The 21,636-nt window shown below is 36.5% G+C and overlaps 1 protein-coding gene across 2 annotated transcripts in view; it reads right to left on the bottom strand.

Moving 5' to 3' along the window:
• CD2AP (CD2 associated protein) overlaps positions 1-21,636 on the bottom strand; it is a 108,226-nt gene that overhangs the window by 29,472 nt on the left and 57,118 nt on the right. For both annotated transcript variants that reach the window (XM_007451910.1, XM_007451909.1), the window contains exons 6-9: positions 6,176-6,363; positions 3,600-3,678; positions 3,109-3,203; positions 35-139 (exon numbers count right to left, since the gene is read on the bottom strand). In XM_007451910.1, the coding sequence (XP_007451972.1) occupies positions 35-139; positions 3,109-3,203; positions 3,600-3,678; positions 6,176-6,363 (467 nt within the window). The remainder of the gene's footprint in view (positions 1-34; positions 140-3,108; positions 3,204-3,599; positions 3,679-6,175; positions 6,364-21,636) is intronic.

The raw sequence follows: 21,636 nt of genomic DNA, 5'->3' as shown, positions 1-21,636 counted from the left end.
AAATTATTATCATCACTGAAAAAGAAAAGCTTACAGGAAAGTCCTTATCCAGTTCATTTATCTGAACAGCAAAATTGTCTGGAAATACTCCTTCTTTACCATTAAGTTCACCCTTCCACCAGCCAGCTTCTCCAGTCTCCTAAACCGCAAAAATGAAGAATGAAGATAATAGGGGTTATCTCTAAATAAGAAAAAAGTTAGCAACAAAATAGGAAAATACTGAATTTCATTGTTGCTACAAGGAAAAATAAAGACCCAACAGACTTTGAGGTCCTCCTAAAAAAATATATTGCCCACACATTACTTCAAGCAGCAGTTATAAAATTAAGTTTAATTTCTTAATTAGTCAAATAATTTAAAAATTCAGGGGACTTCCCGAGTGGTTCAGTCGGTAAGACTCCACACTCCCAATGCAGGGGACCTGGGTTCGATCCCTGGTCAGGGAACTAGATCTCGCAAGCATGCTGCAACTAAGAGTCTGCATGCCTCAACTAAGAAATCCTCATGTCGCAACTAAGAAGCCTGCATGACACAACTAAAGATCCCACGTGCCACAGTGAAGATCCTGCATGCTGCAACGAAGATCCCGTGTGCCACAACTAAGACCCAGGGCAGCCATAAATAAATAAATAAACAAACAAACAAATAAATAATTTTTTTAAAAATTCAGTTTACAAGGATAAAAAAGAGAAGAGAAAGGAAAAGGAAGTAGAAGAAGCGGGTGGCGACAGAATATAAATTTCCAAACTGTATCTTAACATTCTTTTCAACACTTTATACACCCAAAATTAACCACATTATTCATTTGCTTTAGAAGTCAACAGAATCTTCTACAGTTCCTTCCAAATACCCTTCCATGAGAAATTAGTTGTTATCAATCCAATCTCCATGTGTATTAAAAATTATATGCACTGGGGGGGACTGGTCAAGAGAACAGAGTAAGCAGACCCTGAGCTTACCCTCTCCAAAATTAAAACTATTTACACTAGAGCAACTATCAATGCGAATGACTAGCAGAAAAAAATTTCCACAATTAAAGATATAAAGAAGGAACCACAATGAAACAGGCTGGAGGGGCAGAGAGACAGTATAATCAAGACCCACACCCCTGGGGAGGTCATGCACAAAGGTCAGGATAATCACAACTGCAACACATAACAAGTGTTGGGGAAGATGTGGAGAAAAGAGAACCCTCGAGCACTTTTGGTAGGAATGTAAATTTGTGCAGCTGCTATGTAAAACAGAACGGAGACCTCTCAAAAATTAAAAATAGAACTATCATATGATCCAGCAACTCTAATTCTTGGTATTTTTCCAAAAACAAAAACACTAATTCGAAAAGATATGCACCTTTATGTTCACGGCAGCATTCTTTACAATAGCCCAGATATGTAATATGTAAGCAACTTAAATATCCATCAGTAAGCATCTTAAATTAAGATGTGTTTCATATATATATATATATATATAAAAATATATATATATATAAAATGTACATTACCATGTATATATATGTATATATGCATATATATATTATTTATTTATTTTTGCGGTACGCGGGCCTCTCACTGTTGTGGCCTCTCCCGTTGCGGAGCACAGGCTCCGGACGCGCAGGCTCAGTGGCCATGGCTCACGGGCCCAGCCGCTCCGTGGCATGTGGGATCTTCCCGGACCGGGACACGAACCCACGTCCCCTGCATTGGCAGGCGGACTCTCAATCATTGTGCCACCAGGGAAGCCCTATATATATGTTTTATATGTATATAATGTATATTACAATGTAATATGACTGACACAAAAAAGAATAAAATGTTGCCATTTGTGACAACATGCATGGACCGCAAGGGTATTATTCTAAGTGAAATAAGACAGAGAGACAAATACCATCTCACTTATATGTGGAATCTATAAAACAAAAGGAACGAACAAACATAATAAAACAGAAACAGGCTCACAGATACAGAAAACATACCAGTGGTTGGCAGAGGAGAAGAGGTTGGGAGGGATGAGTAAAAGAGGTGAGGGAGCTTAAGAGGTACAAACTTCCAGTTACAAAATACATGAGTCACAGGGATGAAATGTACAACATCGGGAGCATAGTCAATAATATTGCAATAACTTTGTCTGGTGACAGATGGTAACTAGAAATAACAGATGTATAGAAATATCAAACCACTATGTTGTACACTTGGAACTAACATAGTGTGGTAGGTCAATTATACTTCAATGAAAAAACTTCTTTTAATTACATACACTAAACAATCTGTTGAGTCAATTTAAAACAATGGGAGAAATTTCAAAAATTACTTTAAAGGGATATAGCAAAAACAAATACTTTAATATTTCTCTATTACAGTTATTACAGGACTCTGCCCACACCCCAATACTGTAGGGTTTTCTTTTTTCTTAATTTATTCCAAGTTATAAAACTACCTCATTCTTTGAAATAGCTGCATCATTTTATATAGTATGACATTTCATAACCATTATATATTGATGGACATTTAAGCTGTTTCCCTATTTTTCTTCTTTTTCTTTTTATATTACAAACACTACAACGAACATTAGATGGGGCAAAAAACTGCAATGAGGTAGGGCGTCCCTGGTGGCGTAGTGGTTGAGAGTCCGCCTGCCGATGCAGGGGACATGGGTTCGTGCCCCGGTCCGGGAAGATCCCACATGCCGCGGAGCGGCTGGGCCCGTGAGCCATGGCCGCTGGACCTGCGCGTCCGGAGCCTGTGCTCCGCAACGGGAAGAGGCCGCAGCAGTGAGAGGCCCGCATACCGAAAAAAAAAAAAAAAGCAATGAGGTAAAATAGGAAATGAGAACAGAACCCTGGGGGGGCGGGGGGTGGTGTGGTTAGAGAAAAAACACAACTTCATGGTAAAAATAATTTCCAATACATCAATTATAACAAAGGCAGACAATAAACATTTGCTTAAAAACCTTTCTGATCACTTACTGCGTGCCGGGTTCTCAGGTCACAGAAATAAACAAGACAAAGTCACAGCCTTTCTAGAGCTTACATTCTAGTGGGAATGCAAGACTACTGAAAAATATTTCTATGAATAAATTAAGTGATTCACTGAAAACTGAGAAAAGTCTTACCTTACTTATCAACTGTATTATCTCCCCTTCTTTAAAAGTAAGTTCATCTTCATTAGTACCTGCATAGGCAAACAACGTTCTACAATATTCTTTAGCTAAAATGAAAAATGTAAATAATGAAGCTTCTATAAATTGGTTCTTTCAGCAAATACTTATTAAGCCTCTATTTTGTCTAAAGAAATGTACACTAGAAGCTTCTAGAGATGATTTCAATAATTTTGGCCAATACTATATGTTGAATTAAGTAACAATTTCATTACTCATTCATTCAAATAGTTACTACATGCCTACTATGTTCTAGGCACAGTTCTAACTGTATCAGATACATCAGTGTACAAAGCACACAAAAATCCTTGACCTCATGGTGCTTACATCTAGGAGGATTTAACACTCCGATGAAGCAGTACAATGTAACAAATGTCTTCAACAAATCTAATAATATATTTGAGCATGCTTCATTCTTAATATGAAAATTTCATTCAAACACTTACCTTTAATTTTACTTTCAGTGTCTGTTTTTGTTATCTCCACACTCTGAGTTTTGGATCCTAGTGACTGTGTGATTAAGGGCTAGAATAGAAAGGATGGTGTCAATTATTTTAAGTTAGAACAAAGCTAATAATGTTAAAACAAAATTTCCATTAACAGTTATCTAGCTCTCCCTAATGGTACTTATAGCCAGGTTAGTAATGTGACTGAAAACTGCCATGAAAAAGATAAATATCTGAAGAGCTACTTAAATGATAGCCCAGAACATCTAGTTTTTAAAATTCCCTATCTTAAGGATAATAAACATACTCTGATACCCATAATACTGTGATTTATTTTAGAACCTCTAAAATAAATAAAAATAGCATTTGAAAATTTACCATGTACCAATCTCTGAGCTAATAAGCACTTTACATACATTGTAACTTAATCCTTAGAACAATCTGCATAAAGTAGGCACTATCATCCACTCCTTTCATGGGTTAGGAGGCAGTTAGGTAACTTGCCCACAATAAAAATAATTTAGTAGTGGAGCCCAGATTTGAACCTAGAAAGTCTGACTCCAGAAGGTGGACTCTTAAAACAACTGCATTAAACTTCCTTACAATGAGACAGAGTATAAAATAAAGTCTTTATTCTGACTGCTGCTATCAGAATGAAAACATTTAGGTAATGTTACAGCCCTTTGTAACAATATATAGTCTAGTAGGCAATTTTCCATTGTAATTGACTACAGGAAGTCCTTCATCTTGTACTAGTGTTTCCTTGAGTTCTGTCCTCAGAAGTAACACTACATTTGACCCTGGATTTCATTAGTTAAAAATCTGAACATACTGCTAATTTACTTTTCATTGTGTGTTCTAGTTATCTTTTAAGATGCTCACTTTAATTTCTCCTAATTTTAACCATCATATCTTCCAATCTGGTCCTACAAACATAGCAAATGTGCTCCCTACTTTATCAATTCCTAGATCAGTGATCAAAGAAAGCTTTCCAAGGCCCTCCTATACGGTAACCCTGAGACTACTCTCATTAACAACTCTTTAGTGGACATTAAAAATGGTAAATGAAAGATTACTGGTATAATCATTAATCAAATAAAGTTATTCAATATAATCATAAGCTTCAGAGTTAGAAAGCGACCCCAGATCATCTAGCTTAATGTCCCTCATAATGCAGACATTGCTTCTAGACATTCCTAGCTATTACATGACTATAGAGCACTATTCCAACAACAAGAACTCTAATCTTTACCTTTAAAACCAAGAATTAATTAATAATCTTAGTGCCAGACAGTCACAGAGCTAGGAGAGGGCAGGACAGAAAGTACAAGTTCTCTTTCCTGAACCCAAATTATTATTACATGAGAAAATATGTAACAAGCTGGGAAAGGAAAAAAAAAAATGTTGCAACTAACCATTTTAGGAGAAAACATCAGAATATATTTCACCAACCAAAACAGTCTTCTAAGTGAAATGTAACTAAAAAAGGCAAGTAAATACTAAAATATTTTAAAATCTTACGAGTTAAATAAGACATACAAATGAGCACTACAAGGGAAACAATGCTTTAAAAGTCAAGGGATAAGCCACCTGTGTGAAGTACTCAATCTAATCTCCAAGGTGTTAACACCAGGAAGACTATACTCTAAAGATTGTAGCTATTTCCCCCACACAATAGAAACTTAACAGTTTATTTTAAAATCTCTTATTAGTATGGTACATTCACTTTGATTTACTTCACAATGCCAGTGAAATGCTAATAAAAAATAAAGTTCTCCATACATCTAGGGCTAGCAATTAGATTTCACCATTGCTGACAATCCAGAGTAAAGTTAAGCAGTGCCTAATTAACTTAATATCTCACTGAGAATTCACTTTAAAATGGCCCATTTTGGGGCTTCCCTGGTGGCGCAGTGGTTGAGAATCTGCCTGCTAATGCAGGGGACACGGGTTCGAGCCCTGGTCTGGGAAGATCCCACATGCCGCGGAGCAGCTAGGCCCATGAGCCACAACTGCTGAGCCTGCGCGTCTGGAGCCTGTGCTCCGCAACAACAGAGGCCGCGATGGTGAGAGGCCCGCGCACCACGATGAAGAGTGGCCCCCACTTGCCACAACTAGAGAAAGCCCTCGCACAGAAACGAAAACCCAACACAGCCCTAAATAAATTAATTAATTAAGAAAAAAAAAAAAAAGAGTAAATCCTATTTAAAAAAAAAAAAAGGCCCATTTTAAGCCTACTTCAAATTGAAAGAAAACATATAATTTTAGCTTTAAAAGGAAAACAAAAACTTGCCTTTTCTATTTTTACACTATAACTAAAAATTCTAAAGTTTCCACTAAGAAAAGTTTGTGTAAAATTTACCCCCCAAAATCCAATTTTATAAGAATCAAACATAAACATTAAAGTAAGTCACTTAAACTTGAAAACAGTTTCTCACAGTCTTCTCATTCATAATCTATTATTGGCAATCTCAAAAAAGAAAAGGTAACAGAGTTGCAAACTAACTTTTACATTTTAAAAAAAGCTTAATGAAAGAATGAATGGGGTTAATCTAAGGAAAGCTCATCATTACTACCTTCTCTGGTTTTTTCTCTTCTGTTTCACTACTGGATGTTCTTGTCCTAAGTTTCACAGAGCCTTCTTTAAATATATCTCCAAATCCAACTCCTCGGATTTTCTTTGGCTGGGTAACTGATCCAGGTGCAGTTTCGTTCCCATTTCCCGGAGAAGGTAAAGGTGAGGTAGACCCAGTCAAAACAGTTTCTGAAAGGATAATTTGTTTTTAAAGAATGACACCTAAAATCACAAAAACGTTGACATTCCCCTTCCGCAGTATTTATATTCTATACCTCCTAATAAAAAATGGTATAAAATAATATGGTATAAAAATAATAAAATGACTGAGTATTAAAATATCCCAAAGAATAAGATGCACTTTATACTGATTTTTTTAATGTTGTTTAAAACAATTTTAGGTATTCCTAATTAGTAAAATGCTAATCAGAAATCCAGGAAAGCACAGTATACCAGGTCCTTAAGAAGAACATATCAAAGTTTACAGCTCTTGCACAAACATGAAATAATGTAAGACAGAAACATTAAAGAGATAAAGTTAATCATTTTAAGAAGTTACATGACCCAAACTGATCAAAATTAGGGTGATTTTCTGAATATAAAAACTGGTAATATTAGCAAGTTTTTATTTTAAAAAGTCCACAGTTCAAGGCCTGTCATTTAAACTCAGGGGTGAAGTAATTAATAATCTAAGAAAAAAGTTCTAGAGTAATCATCCAAGAAGATTCCAGAAACATTTCAGAATGAGGGCTGAGGGGTAGGGAAAAATACATGATTTCAGTTCATTTAATTAAGCAGTCTGTTGAAGTTTAATGGTTAAGAACAACAGAGGAAATAATAAAAATGGTAGTTACCATTTATTCAGGGCTTAATCTGTGCCAGCTATTTGCTGAACACTATACATGAATTATATCTAATTTACATAATCACCTACAGGCTTAACATTAAGCACTGTTACTCCTCATTTTCACAATAAGTAAAATGGGCAGTTATTCAGAACTTTCCCAAGGCCATACAAGTAAGTAACAAAGCCAACATTTGAACTGAATTCCAGATGACCCCAAAACCAGTCCTAAATATTTTAACATAATGACTCAGACAACAAAAGCCTCTAATCACACATTTGAAACTATCTGAGAAGAAGTCAACAGAAACAACTTTTATGAACTTAAGAAATGTAATGCTAACAAGTACAGTGATCTACCCTAACCACTTGCAACGTTAGCCCAAGCCACATATATTTTGGCGATATATTTTTAAATAAATTTTACTCAAAGAAAGTTTACATACAATAAAATGAACCCATTTTAAATGGATATTACAATAATTTTTGACAAATGTATGCACCATGTAACCACAATAATCCAGATACAGAATATCCCTGTCACCCTGAAAAGGACACTTACACACGATCCCAGTCAATTCTTCCTACCCTCAAGTCTCAAGAAACTTCAGATCTTCATTCTGTCAGTATAGATATGTCCTTTTTAAAAGTTTCATATAAATTAAACATACAGCACATAAGTCTTTTGTATCTCCTGCTTTTGCTAGGTATAATATGTGTTCCATGCATCCACACTTCATTCCTTTTTATCACTAATAGGTATTCCATCAGACAGGTATATCACTATTTACCTACCATTAAGAACGTTAGCTGGTTCTTCAAAGATGAACTTTATCCAATTGAGAAAGTTCCCTTCTGTTGCTATTATGAAGAGTTTTTATCGTTAAGTGCTGAATACGTAAAAATCTTTCTGCATCTACTGAGATGACCATATGGTTTTTCTCCTTTAAACGTTTTAATGTTAGACTATATCAACTTTTGAATGCATAGAATAAACGGCATTAGTCATAATGTATTAACATTTACATACTTTGCTAGATTTGATGTGCTAATATTTTGTTGAGGATTTCTGTGTTTATCTTCATGAGATAAAGTGTTATAATTCCTAAAGTCATACAGACCTAAGAAATCTGAAAGAATTTGTGGAAGATTAAATGCTTGACAGAATTCAGGAGTGAAACCACATAGGGAATTTTCTTTGTGTGAAGATTGTTTTTCTCTTTTTAACATCTTTATTGGAGTATAATTGCTTTACAGTGTTGTGTTACTTTCTGCTGTATAACAAAGTGAATCAGCTATACATACACATACATCCCCATATCTCCTCCCTGAAATCCTCCTTATCCCACCCCTCTAGGTGGTCGCAAAGCACGGAACTGATCTCCCTGTGCCATGCAGCTGCTTCCCACTAGCTATCTATTTTACATTTGGTAGTGTATATGTGTCAGTGCTACTCTCTCACTTCATCCCAGCTTACCCTTCTGCCTCTCTGTGTCCTCAAGTTCATTCTCTACGTCTGCGTCTTTATTCCTGTCCTGCCCCTAGGTTGTTCAGAAGCAATTTTTTAAAATTCCGTATATGTGTTAGCATACGGTGTTTGTTTTTCTCTTTCTGACTTACTTTACTCTGTGGTACAGACTCTAGGTCCATCCACCTCCCTACAAATAACTAAATTTCGTTTCTTTTTATGGCTGAGTAATATTTCATTGTATATATGTACCACGTATTCTTTATCCATTCATCTGTTGATAGACACTTAGGCTGCTTCCATGTGCTGGCTACTGTAAATAGTGCTACAAAGAACATTGTGGTACATGACTCTTTTTGAATTATGGTTTTCTCAGTGTATCTGCCCAGTAGTGGGATTGTGGCGTCATACGGTAGTTCTGTTTTTAGTTTTTTAAGGAAGCTCCATACTGTTCTCCACAGTGGCTTTACCAATTTACATTCCCACCAATAGTGCAAGAGGGTTCCCTTTTCTCCACACACTCTCCAACATTTATTGTTTGTAGATTTTTTGATGATGGCCATTCTGACCACTGTGAGATGATAACTCATTGTAGTTTTGATTTGCATTTCTCTAATGATTAGTGATGTTGAGCATCTTTCCATGCGTTTATTAGCAATCTGTATATATTCTTTAGAGAAATGTCTATTTAGGTCTTCTGCACATTTTTGTGTTGTATTGTTTGTTTTTTTTTTGATACTGAGCTGCATGAGCTGCTTGTATATTTTGGAGATTAATCCTTTGTCAGTTGCTTTGTTTGCAAATATTTTCTCCCATTCTGAGGGTTTTTTTTTTTTTTTTTTTGTCTTTTTACGGTGCCCTTTGCTGTGCAAAAGCTTTTAAATTTCATTAGGTCCCATTTGCTTATTTTTGTTTTTATTTCCATTTCTCTAGGAGGTGGGTCAAAAAGGACCTTGCTGTGATTTATGTCATAGAGTGTTCTGCCTGTGCTTTCCTCTAAGAGTTTTATAGTGCCTGGCCTTACATTTAGGTCTTTAATCCATTTTGAGTTTATTTTTGTGTATGGTGTTAGGGAGTACTGTAATTTGTTCTTTTACATGTAGCTGTCCAGTTTTCCCAGCACCACTTACTGAAGAGGTTGCCTTTTCTCCATTGTACATTCTTGCCTCCTTTATCAAAAATAAGGTGACCATATGTGCATGGGGTTATCTCTGGGCTTTCTATCCTGTTCCACTGATGTATATCTCTGTTTCTGTGCCTCGATTACTGTAGCTCTGTAGTATAGTCTGAAGTCCAGGAGCCTGATTCCTCCAGTTCTGTTTTTCTTTCTCAAGATTGTTTTGGCTATTAGGTGTCTTTTGTGTTTCCATACAAATTGTGAAATTTTTTGTTCTAGTTCTGTGAAAAATGCCATTGGTAGTTTGATAGGGATTGCACTGAATCTGGAGATTGCTTTGGTTGGTATAGTCATTTCTACAATGTTGATTCTTCCAATCCAAGAACATGGTATATTTCTCCATCTGTTTGTATCATCTTCAATTTCTTTCATCAGTGTCTTATAGTTTTCTGCATACAGGTCTTTTGTCTCCTTAGGTAGGTTTATTCCTAGGTATTTTATTCTTTTGATTGCAATGGTAAATCAGTGTTTCTTTAATTTTCTCTTTCAGATTTTTCATCGTTAGTGTATAGGAATGCAAGGGATTTCTGTGCATTAATTTTGTATCCTGCTACTCTACCAAATTTACTGATTAGCTCTAGTAGTTTTCTGGTGGCACTGTCAGGATTCTCTATGTATAGTATCATGTCATCTGCAAACAGTGACAGTTTTATTTCTTCTTTTCTGATTTGGATTCCGTTTATTTCTTTTTCTTCTCTGATTGCTGTGGCTAAAACTTCCAAAACTATCTTCAATAACAGTGGTGAGAGTGGGCAACCTTGTTTTCTTCCTGATCTTAGAGGAAATGGTTTCAGTTTTTTCAGTTTTTCACCATTGAGAACAATGCTGGCTGTGAGTCTGTCAGATATGGCCTTTATTATGTTAAGGTAAGTTCCCTCTATGCCTACTTTCTGGAGAGTTTTTATCATAAATGGGTATTGAATTCTGTCAAAAGCTTTTACTGAATCTATTGAGATTATCATATGATTTTTCTCCTTCAATTTGTTTATATGGTGTATCACATCGATTGATTTGCCTATATTGAAGAATCCTTGCATTCCTGGGATAAACCCTACTTGATCATGGTGTATGATCCTTTTAATGTGCTGTTGGAGTCTCTTTGCTAGTATTTTGTTGAGGATTTTTGCATCTATGTTCATCAGAGATATTGGCCTGTAGTCTTCTTTTTTTGTGACATCTTTGTCCGGTTTTGGTATCAGGGTGATGGTGGCCTCATAGAATGAGTTTGGGAGTGTTCCTCCCTCTGCTATATTTTGGAAGAGTTTGAGAAGGATAGGTGTTAGCTCTTCTCTAAATGTTTGATAGAATTTGCCTGTGAAGCCGTCTTGTCCTGGGCTTTTGTTTGTTGGAAGATTTTAAATCACAGTTTCAATTTCAGTGCTTGTGATTGGTCTGTTTATATTTTCTATTTCTTCCTGGTTCAGTCTCGGAATGTTGTGCTTTCCTAAGAATTTGTCCATTTATTCCAGGTTGTCCATTTTATTAGCATATAATTGCTTGTAGTAATCTCTCTTGATCCTTTGTATTTCTGCAGTGCCAGTTGTTACTTCTCCTTTTTCATTTCTAATTCTATTGATTTGAGTCTTCTCGTTTTTCTTGGTGAGTCTGGCTAATGGTTTATCAATTTTGTTTATCTTCTCAAAGAACCAGCTTTTAGTTTTATTGATCTTTGTTACTGTTTCCTTCATTTCTTTTTCATTTATTTCTGATCTGATCTTTATGATTTCTTTCCTTCCTCAACTTTGGGGTTTTTTGGTTCTTCTTTCTCTAATTGCTTTAGGTGTAAGGTTAGGTTATTTATTTGAGATGTTTCTTGTTTCTTGAGGTAGGATTGTATTGCTGTAAACTTCCCTCTTAGAACTGCTTTTGCTGCATCCCACAGGTTTTAGGTTGTTGTGTTTTCATTGTCGTTTGTTTCTAGGTATTTTTTGATTTCTTCTTTGATTTCTTCAGTGATCTCTTGGTTATTTAGTAGTGTATTGTTTAGCCTCCATGTGTTTGTATTTTTTACAGATTTTTTCCCGTAATTGATATGTAGTCTCATAGCATTGTGGTCGGAAAGGATACTTGATACGATTTCAATTTTCTTAAATTCACCAAGGCTTGATTTGTGACCCATGATATGATGTATCCTGGAGAATGTTCCATGAGCACTTGAGAAGAAAGTGTATTCTGTTGTTTTTGGATGGAATGTCTTATAAATATCAATTAAGCCCATTTGTTTAATGTGTCTTTTAAAGCTTGTGTTTCCTTATTTATTTTCATTTTGGCTGATCTGTCCATTGGTGAAAGTGGGGTGTTAAAGTCCCCTACTATGATTGTGCTACTGTCGATTTCCCCTTTTATGGCTGTTAGCATTTGCCTTATGTATGGAGGTGCTCCTATGTTGGGTGCATCGGTATTTACAATTGTTATATCTTCTTCTTGGATTGATCATTATGTAGTGTCCTTCTTTGTCTCTTGTAACATTCTTTACTTTAAAGTCTATTTTGTCTGATATGAGAATTGCTACTCCAGCTTTCTTTTGATTTCCATTTGCATGGAATATCTTTTTCCATCCCCTCACTTTCAGTCTGTATATATCCCTAGGTCTGAAGTGGGTCTCTTGTAGACAGCAGTTGTATGGGTCTTGTTTTTGTATCCATTCAGCCAGTCTATGTCTCTTGGTTGGAGCATTTGATCCATTTACATTTAAGGTATGTATGTACCTTATGTACATGTATGTACATAAGGTACATACATATGTACCTTAATCAATTAATCAATATGTATGTTCCTATGACCATTTTCTTAATTGTTTTGGGTTTGTTTTTGTAGGTCTTTTCCTTCTCTTGTGTTTCCTGCCTAGAGAAGTTCCTTTACCATTTGTTGTAAAGCTGGTTTGGTGGTACTGAATTCTCTTAACTTGTGCTTATCTGTAAATTTCTCCATTGAATCTGAACGAGATCTTTGCTGGGTAGAGTAATCTTGGTTGAAGGTTTTTCCCTTTCATCACTTTAAATATGTCCTGCCACTCCCTTCTGGCTTGCAGAGTTTCTGCTGAAAAATCAGCTGTTAGCCTTATGGGGATTCCCGTGTATGCTACTTGTTGCTTTTCCCTTGCTACTTTTAATATTTTTTCTTTGTATTTAATTTTTGATAGTTTGATTACTATGTGTCTCAGCATGTTTCTCTTTGGGTTTATCCTGTACTGTACTCTCTGTGCTTCCTGGACTTCATTATTTCCCTTCCCACGTTAGGGAAGTTTTCGACTATAATCTTTTCAAATATTTTCTCAGACCCTTTTTTTTTCTCTTATTCTTCTGGGACCCCTATAATTCGAATGTTGGTGCATTTAATGTTTTCCCAGAGGTCTCTGAAACTATCCTCAATTCTTTTCATTCTTTTTTTCTTTATTCTGCTCCCTGGCTGTTATTTCTACCATTTTATCTTCCAGCTCACTTATCCTTTCTTCTGCTTCAGTTATTCAGTTATTGATTCCTTCTAGAGTATTTTTAATTTCAGTAATTGTGTTGTTCACCACTGTTTGCTCTTTAGTTCTTCTAGACCCTTGTTAAATGTTTCTTATATTTTCTCCATTCTCTTTCTGAAATTTTAGATCATCTTTACTATCATTACTCTGAATTCTTTTTCAGGTAGGTTGCCTATTTCATCTTCATTTATTTGGTCTTGTAGGTTTTTATGTTGCTCCTTCGTCTGTAACATATTTTTTTGTCGTTTCTTTTTTTTTTTTTTTTGATGGGTGGTGCTGTATTCCTGTCTTACTGGTTGTTTGGCCTGAGACGTCCAGCACTGGATTTTGCAGGCAGTTAGATAGAGCTGGGTCTTGGTGCTGAGATGAGGACCTCTGGGAGACCTCACTCCAATTGGTATTCCCTGGGATCTGAGGTTCTCTGTTAGTCCAGTGGTTTGGACTCAGCTCCCACCACAGGAGCTCAGGCCCAACCTCTGGCCTGGGCACCAAGATCCTGCAATCTTCGTTGTGCCATTAAAAAAAAAAAAAAGGAAGAAAGAAAAAAGGAGCAGTACAATATCAAACAATAAAAAACAAAATAAAATTAGAAAGATAAAAAATATATTAGGAAAAATAAAACTATAATTGAAACAACTGCAACAAGGTAAAATAAAACCACAGCAGAAAAAAAAAGTGGGGGGAGGGGAGAACAAGCCAAAAGGAGAGATCACCAGTCACTGAGGTTTCCTCCCATACCCTTAGGTGTCTGTGGTCTACCACGGGTGCCTGGTAGGTGCCCTAGTTGTGAGGAGACGCAAATTCCACGTCCTCCTAGTATGCCATTTTGACTACACCTCCTGTGTGAAGATTGTTGATAATCAATTCAATTATGAATCAGCAGATGATTCTAAGGTGCAATTATCAGTTTGAGTATTTGATTATAGCCATAAAATAAAGTTACTTTTAGATTTAGTGATTCTAAACTTTACTACAGTCATTAAAGCATGTATCATTAAAATAAATGCATAGATATTTCAATTATCTAGTACTAATGGATAGGCTAATTGCTTTTGAACTCTAGAGTTAAACCTTCTCGATCCATATCTCACCTCTTCCACTGTATATGCCCAGTTTCTTCACCTGCAAAATGGGATACTTCATAGGATTGTTATGAGAATTAAATCAGTTGATTCCTGTAAAGCACGTAAAACAGTGCCTGGCCCAGGGCCTATTACTTTTAACAAGTTTAAAGATGTATTATTGAAAACTATTCAAGTGAGAAAGAGCATGATCACATAGAAGGAGCAAAAACTAAAAGGGCAACATAGACACTAGAAGGAAGAAAGCAGCGGGTCGGGGGAGCAGGCAGAGACAAAGGAGGAGAAAAGAACAAAAGAATGGAGCGAAAGGGTAAACAGAAGGTCTCATAATCAGACAAAACAGAAATCTTAACCTGGTTAAGATTTCTAATATTTTCTAATACTTTTATGCCCATGTTTTATCCATCAGAGATTGTCCTTGCATTGCTAAGCTTTAAAAAAAAATTATATTTGCATTTTATGTATGGCACTGTCAGTCATAAAACCTAACAGCAAATCTTCCTATTAAACCTAAAACTCTCCCTTCCTCCCTTTCCCATAAAATCTCTACAGCAAAAACTACTTGATGACTTGCACCTCCACATAAAATGACTTAAAACCACCAAGAGCCCCAAAATACAACTACTTTTTGAAAAAACAAACAAGAATCATTATGTGAACTGCACTGAGTGCTAAAGAAAAATAATATAAAGTAAGAAACCTGATGAAAATACAAAGCACTTAATGGAAGCAATCCAAGTTCACTATTAAAGTGAATGGGTCTTACATTAAGGTAAAACATGTAAACCAAGTAGAAGAACTTGGAATCTACTTTAGTTGCTGGCATAAATTCCCCCTCTTTTTACTCCAGAGAAGAATATCTTTCACCATCATTCAAATATTTTTATGATACTCCTAAAATTTCCTAAGAAAATGTTGTGTTTGTGTGTTATGGACTTAAAATCTGTATTCCTTAGTTCCTAAAAAGAATTATTTAGAAAGAGCATCTGGCTCTAACAACAACTTGTAAAGACTCATATAACATATTACCAGTAAAAGCACTGAAGCCCCAGAACATTCTTCCTTACAAAGCTGCTCACCAGGGGAAGGAGTTCAAGGTGAAAGCTAATGTGAGATTAGACACCAAAGTAAATTGTGCACCATCTTAACTCCTGGAGACTAGGCTGCAGATCACCAAATTTCTATCCACCACCTTTGGCACACCCAGGGTCTATCACCATTCTACAAGGATCCTGTGCCTCACTAGCAATAAGCATCATCTTCCTTTTCAGAGCCTGAATAATGAAATGAAACCTCAGATTGACTCCTCCTAAGAGAATGAACATAAGACACGCGAACTCCTGAAGAACAATCTATCAGAGTTTCTTACACATTTTGTGCAATGTATCCCTCTAGTAGCCCAGTAAAGCCCAGAGGGATACATGGCTCAAAATATTTAACAATCCCTGTTGGGACCTTTTTAGTCTCCTCAAAATTCTGACCTCTTCACTCTGCACCTCATTCTTCACTTCTCTCCTTTCTTATAGAAGAAATTAAAAGTCAGATTATCTTGCCCTCAGCTTCTGGGCACTAACTCTGAAGTACTTCCAATAAATTGAAACTAATCATGATACCTATAATGTAAATCTTATTTCCTCCCACCTCCTGGGTAAATCCTGTTCTGCTGATAAGTCCCAATCTTCTGAATTTGCATCTTCAGCTTCTCCCTCTCTATTTGTCCTCTGCCATTAGCATTTGAAAATGATCAAGACTTCTCCTTCTTAAGAAAAGAAGGAAAACATTCTGGAGTATATGTTGCTACACTGCTTTACACTTACCAATCACCTCTCTTCACTGCTTTTGTCCAGGTCATTAATGATTTCTTCAACCCTAAATCAGGATTACATTTTATTTCTTACCTTACTTATCTTATTTAACCTTGCAGCAGCATCTCACACTACTGTCCATGTCCTCCCTGAAACACTCCCTTCCCATGATGACCACTCACTCACAGGTTGCCTCCTGGCTCTCTCTCTGTGCCTTCCTGGTCTTCTTTTTAGTTACTCTGTCTTGGCCTAGACCATAAATGTTGCTACGCAGGATTCTATCTTAGGCTGTATTCCTTTTTCACCCTAGACATTCTCCCTAGGTAATCTCATCCAACTCCATGGTTTCTTGTATCACCTAACATACTTTCAAGCCTCAATTTTGGACATCCACCCCAAATTTCTTTTCAAGGTTTCAGACACACACATACAACTGACTACCAAATATCTTCACTTGGATGCCCTGACACCCCCACAGGACTCAAAGCCAACATCTCCAAAAGTGAATTCATCATCTTCTCCCAAAACTTATCCCTTCTCTGCAAATGACATCATCTACCCAGCTTACTGACCAAAGATCTGGTAGCCATCGACTCTTCTTTCTCAGTTATTCCCCATCATCCCACCATCACAAGGTGCAGTTCCTTATACCGCCTATTTAGCACAGGAATGCTACCCATGTTTCTCCATTCCCACGATCACTCCTCTAGTTTAGGTTAATACTATTTCTGCCTAAATTATCAAAACACTCTCAACGGGTCTCGCTACCCCAATCTTATTCTCCTCCAATCCATTCCTGACACTGCAACCAAACCACTCTATCCAGAGGGTAATCTGGGGCTTCCCTGGGGGCACAGTGGTTGAGAATCCGCCTGCCAATGCAGGGGACCTGGGTTCGAGCCCTGGTCTGGGAAGATGCCACATGCCTCAGAGCAACTAAGCCTGTGTGCCACACACAACTACTGAGCCTGCGCTCCAGAGCCCATGAGCCACAACTACTGACCCCACATGTCTAGAGCCCATGCTCCACAAAAAAAGAAGCCACCGCAATGAGAAGCCCGCCCACTGCAACGAAGAGTAGCCCCTGCTCACCACAACTAGAGAAAAGCCCACGCACAGCAACAAAGACCCAAAGCAGCCAAAAAATAAATAAATAAAATAAATTTATATAAATAAATAAATAAAGTAATCTGATCATTTCTCTCCCCTCTAAGGCTTCTCTGTGACTTGACTACCAGTCCTGTAATGCCTACTTAAGCCTTACCCAACAATTTCTCTAGCCTCAAAACTTACCACATCCAACTATACACTCTATAATCCCTCTGAATTGAATCTCTTTCAGGATCTTGAAACTGCTCTGCTCATTCTTTACCCTCTGCCACAAACCTGCCTAGGGATCTCCTACCCATTCTGAGATCTCAATCTTTAACTTCCTATGGGGTGCATTCCCTTACATCCTTCCCAGTCTGAGTTAGCTCTTTACACATCTATAGCACCCTGAATCTTCCTGCCACAAATATTTCTCATGCTGAATTATAATCACTTGTCTAATATTCTTTTCCTTCTCCATGGACCAAAAGCTTCAAATATGGGGAATAATCATGACTATGTTGCTCATCATTGTATTCCCATAAACATGCACAATATGCTCAACAATAAGCACTCAATATACTGAATGAACAAACATATGAATGTTGAATTAACTAAATAATAGTATTTATATTTAGAATTTCACTTCAACTTCTAAATTTCAGATCTGGGAATGCACTGAGTCCATGGGAAATGCCATCAAACCCACATATTACTGCTCATATTTCTCACAGGGGTGAAAGTACATGAAAAGACAGTTCTATAGGCATGACTGACAAGCAAACACATGAGCTAAAACAGTGAGAAATACCTAACAGCCTCACCCCCATATGTTAAATAAAATAGTAAAGTAAAAAATCAGAAGAAGAGAATTCCACTTGTGATTTCACCACTCGGTGGTTAAATAATCTGAGTTATAATTTCTTCACCTTTAAAGTGGAGGTGACACTAACTTCAAAAATTATGAGGATTTAACATGACAAAGTATTTGAAAAGTTCTCTGTACACCTGAAACCACTATGCATTCATTCATCCACTGAGCAACACTGCGACCCCGTTTTAGAAACTAGGTATGCAGCAGTGAACAAAACAAAATGTATATTCTAATGTGGGGGTAGACAGACAATAAGAAAATAAATAAGAAATAATAACAAATGTATCAAAGAAGATAAGGGAATTAAAGAATGGGACATAGAAGCTTTCTGCTGTTTTATACAGAGCTATTAGGAAAGGCCTCACCGAAAAGGTGATTTCCGAGGAGAATCCTGAAATCAAACTGAAAGCCACTAAGGATATCTCAAAGAACATTCAGGGCAAACGTATACAGCAAGTACAAAGGCTGTGAGACAGAAATGTTCCTGACATCTTTAAAAACAGTAAGAAGACTAATGAGAACAAAGGGGATGGTTAAGTAGGAGATAAAGTCAGAGAGGCCGGGGGGAGACATTTGGTGGTGCCAGATCTTGGAGGGTTCTACAGCCAATTTAAGAAGACTTTGGCGTTTACTCTAAGTAAAATGGACAGCTACTGGAAGGTAAGCACTTTAACATTCAGTAGGGAGGTAATGGCAAATAACAGACTATTGCAATTATATAGGAAAAGATAACTTACACCAGGGTAGCAGCTGTTGAGGTGGTAAAAGAAAACATTCTGTACATTTATTTAGCAGGTGACAAAGTCTGTTACTGAATCAAGTATAGAGTGTGGTATTATAAAGAGTAAAGGTGAATCCAATTCTTTGGTCTAAATAAAAGAAGGATGGAGTTGCCATTAGCTCAGATGAAGAAGACTGTACAGAGCAAATTTGGGTACAGAGAAAAGAAGATCAGTTTTGACCATCTTAGTTCAAGATGCCTGTTTAGACATCAAACTGGAAATTTTTTTTTTTAATAAATTTGTTTATTTATTTTTGGCCGCGCTGGGTCTTCGTTGCTGCGAGCAGGTTTCTCTGTCTGCGGTGAGCAGGGGCTACTCTTCGATGCAGTGCACGGGCTTCTAATTGTGGTGGCTTCCCTCTGTTGAGGAGCACAGGCTCTGGCGCACAGGCTTTAGTAGTTGTGGCATGCGGGCTCAGTAGCTGTGGCGCACTGGCTTAGTTGCTCCATGGCATGTAGGATCTTCCCGGACCAGGGCTTGAACCCGTGTCCCCCGCATTGGCAGGCGGATTCTTAACCACTGCACCACTAGGGAAGTCCCAAAATGGAGATTTTTATAGGCTTAATGTGGGGAGAAGACTTAACAAGGGATAAAATACCAGTTTATATAGTCAATGGCTTTATTAAAACGAAGGAAAACTGAAAGCAAGTCCTACTTAGGAAATAAGTGGAATCTGAAAGGTGACAAAAAGACACTCTAAACAAGAAAGGCTAAGAATATTTGACAAAATGAAAGGGCAGTCATTTCATGATAAAAACAGAAACATCACACTTCCCTAGAGAGGAAAAGCTTTTCCTGAAACTGACTACTAAAAAGATACTAATCTTGTGATTTTATATAGAAACCATTGAGTAATAGAATAGATTATAAGTTTACCACATTCCTAAATATAATAGGGGCTTTTTTATAGCTTTTATACCACCATCCTTCAATGAAAACTGAGGGCATAAAAATAAATTACCCTAAGGCTCAGGTAATACTGTCAACCTACTGTCCAGAGTCAGAATTATCTTCTTAGCAGTAATAGCTAGAATTTAACTGGTCAAACCATGAACATCATCCTATATACTTCAGTTTATTTATCAAAAGAAGAGAAGAGCTCTACTAAATGTAAAGGAGTGTAAGAAGAAACTATGTAAAATAAACAAATGCAGTGGATATGGCATTCTAATACTATAAGCAAAAAACGAATTAAAAAATGTATTATGTACAGTTGGTAATTCTTTTAACAGTTACCAGAAACATACACCATTTTACTGACTAAAAAAGACTATCAAAACACCAGTTATACATAGAAGATGTTATATTTTGTTAGGACACAGGAATAGCGGACATGAATTCCCTAAGTCATAATGCATAAGGTATCAAACTCTTACATTAAAACTTAAAGGACTCTATGCCTTTATCACTGAAGTTCTAAAGACCTTATAAAGTACTCACTTCCTGGCATTTACATCAATATGCAAAAACTTTCTGCCTAAAAATTAGAGTTATAAAAAAAAGGAATTACAGTGTACTTCAACCACTGACTTCCTACCCCATAATCACAAAGCTCCACATTTAGAATGCACTGCTATTGGAAAGGGGTTAAGCAAGCAAGGAAGTACATTTTTAACAGATATGATTCTGCAAGGTTACTAAAATTCAAAGAAGGCTGAATGCTGCAAGGAATGCCCAAAGTATTTATAATTATGAAAGTAATGAATGAACTACATCCAAATTTAAATTTGTCTTTTGCTAGTGGTTCCATATGGACTTTAAACTTTGTACATATTTTAAGGGCTCAGTTTACAAGGCATCATAAAGATGATAGAAATGTCCTGTACATTTATTGTGGTAGTAGTTTTCATGGATGTATACAGTTGTCAAAATCATCAAATTGTATATTTTACATATACACAGTTTACTGTATGTAAATTGTATTTCCAATAAGGTTAATTTTTTTTAATGTCACAGAAACTAGTTTGAAGGCTCTCTCACTGGCCAAACCTGGCAGTATCAAAATAAATAATAATGGCAATAATAGGCTAATACCTAGTGAATAAAAAAGAAACAACTGATGAGTCCACGCTGATTTAAAAAAAAAAAAAACAACTGGGGAGAAAGCAAAATTCTTCTCTATAGAAGAATGTCAAATAATAAACAGATGGGATGACGGAATTAGAAAATCATCATTTTGCAACTATCACAGTAAAAACTGATTCAGGCAAAATTTATCTGTGGATGCTTTAACTGCTGAGTGAAAGTCTGATGAGGAATAAGATATTTACATAGTCTCAAAGTACCTCCCCACAAGACACTTATCAATTAGAAGGAAAAAAACAGTAAACTTACAGTAGCAGCACAGCTTTAACCAAGTAATCAAATTTAACATCACCAGTAATAAAAGACACAAAGCACATGTGTCCTCCATACAATACAACGAGACATCATCATTCTATAGCCCTATCAGTAAAATATAACCTGAAACTCCAAACTGGGATCCATTATACAAAATAACTAGCCTAAACTCTTTAAAAATGTCAAGGTCAAGAAAAACAGAGAAAGGTTGGGGATCTATTCTAAACAAAAGAAACTTAAATAAATTCTCTGCATGGTCTTGTCTAGGAGAAAAAAATAGCTATGTAAAGTATACTAGAACAATTAAGAATTCTGTATATGGACTGTGAATTAAACAGTATTGGTAATTTTAAATATCTTGATTTTGATTACTGTAGTTAGAAGAGACTGCCCTTGTTCTTAGGAAATACACACTGAAGTACTTAAAGGTAAAGGAAAAAAAGACCCCCAGATTTTTTTTTTTTCCTTTTTTGCGGTATGCAGGCCTCTCTGTTGTGGCGTCTCCCATTGCGGAGCACAGGCTCCGGAC

This window comes from Lipotes vexillifer, unplaced genomic scaffold (genome assembly GCF_000442215.2).
Source record: "Lipotes vexillifer unplaced genomic scaffold, Lipotes_vexillifer_v1.1 scaffold147, whole genome shotgun sequence".
In the NCBI taxonomy this organism is placed as follows: Eukaryota; Metazoa; Chordata; class Mammalia; order Artiodactyla; family Lipotidae; genus Lipotes; species Lipotes vexillifer.
Note: the sequence above shows the minus strand (reverse complement) of the source record. Positions and strands in the feature narration are given on the sequence as shown.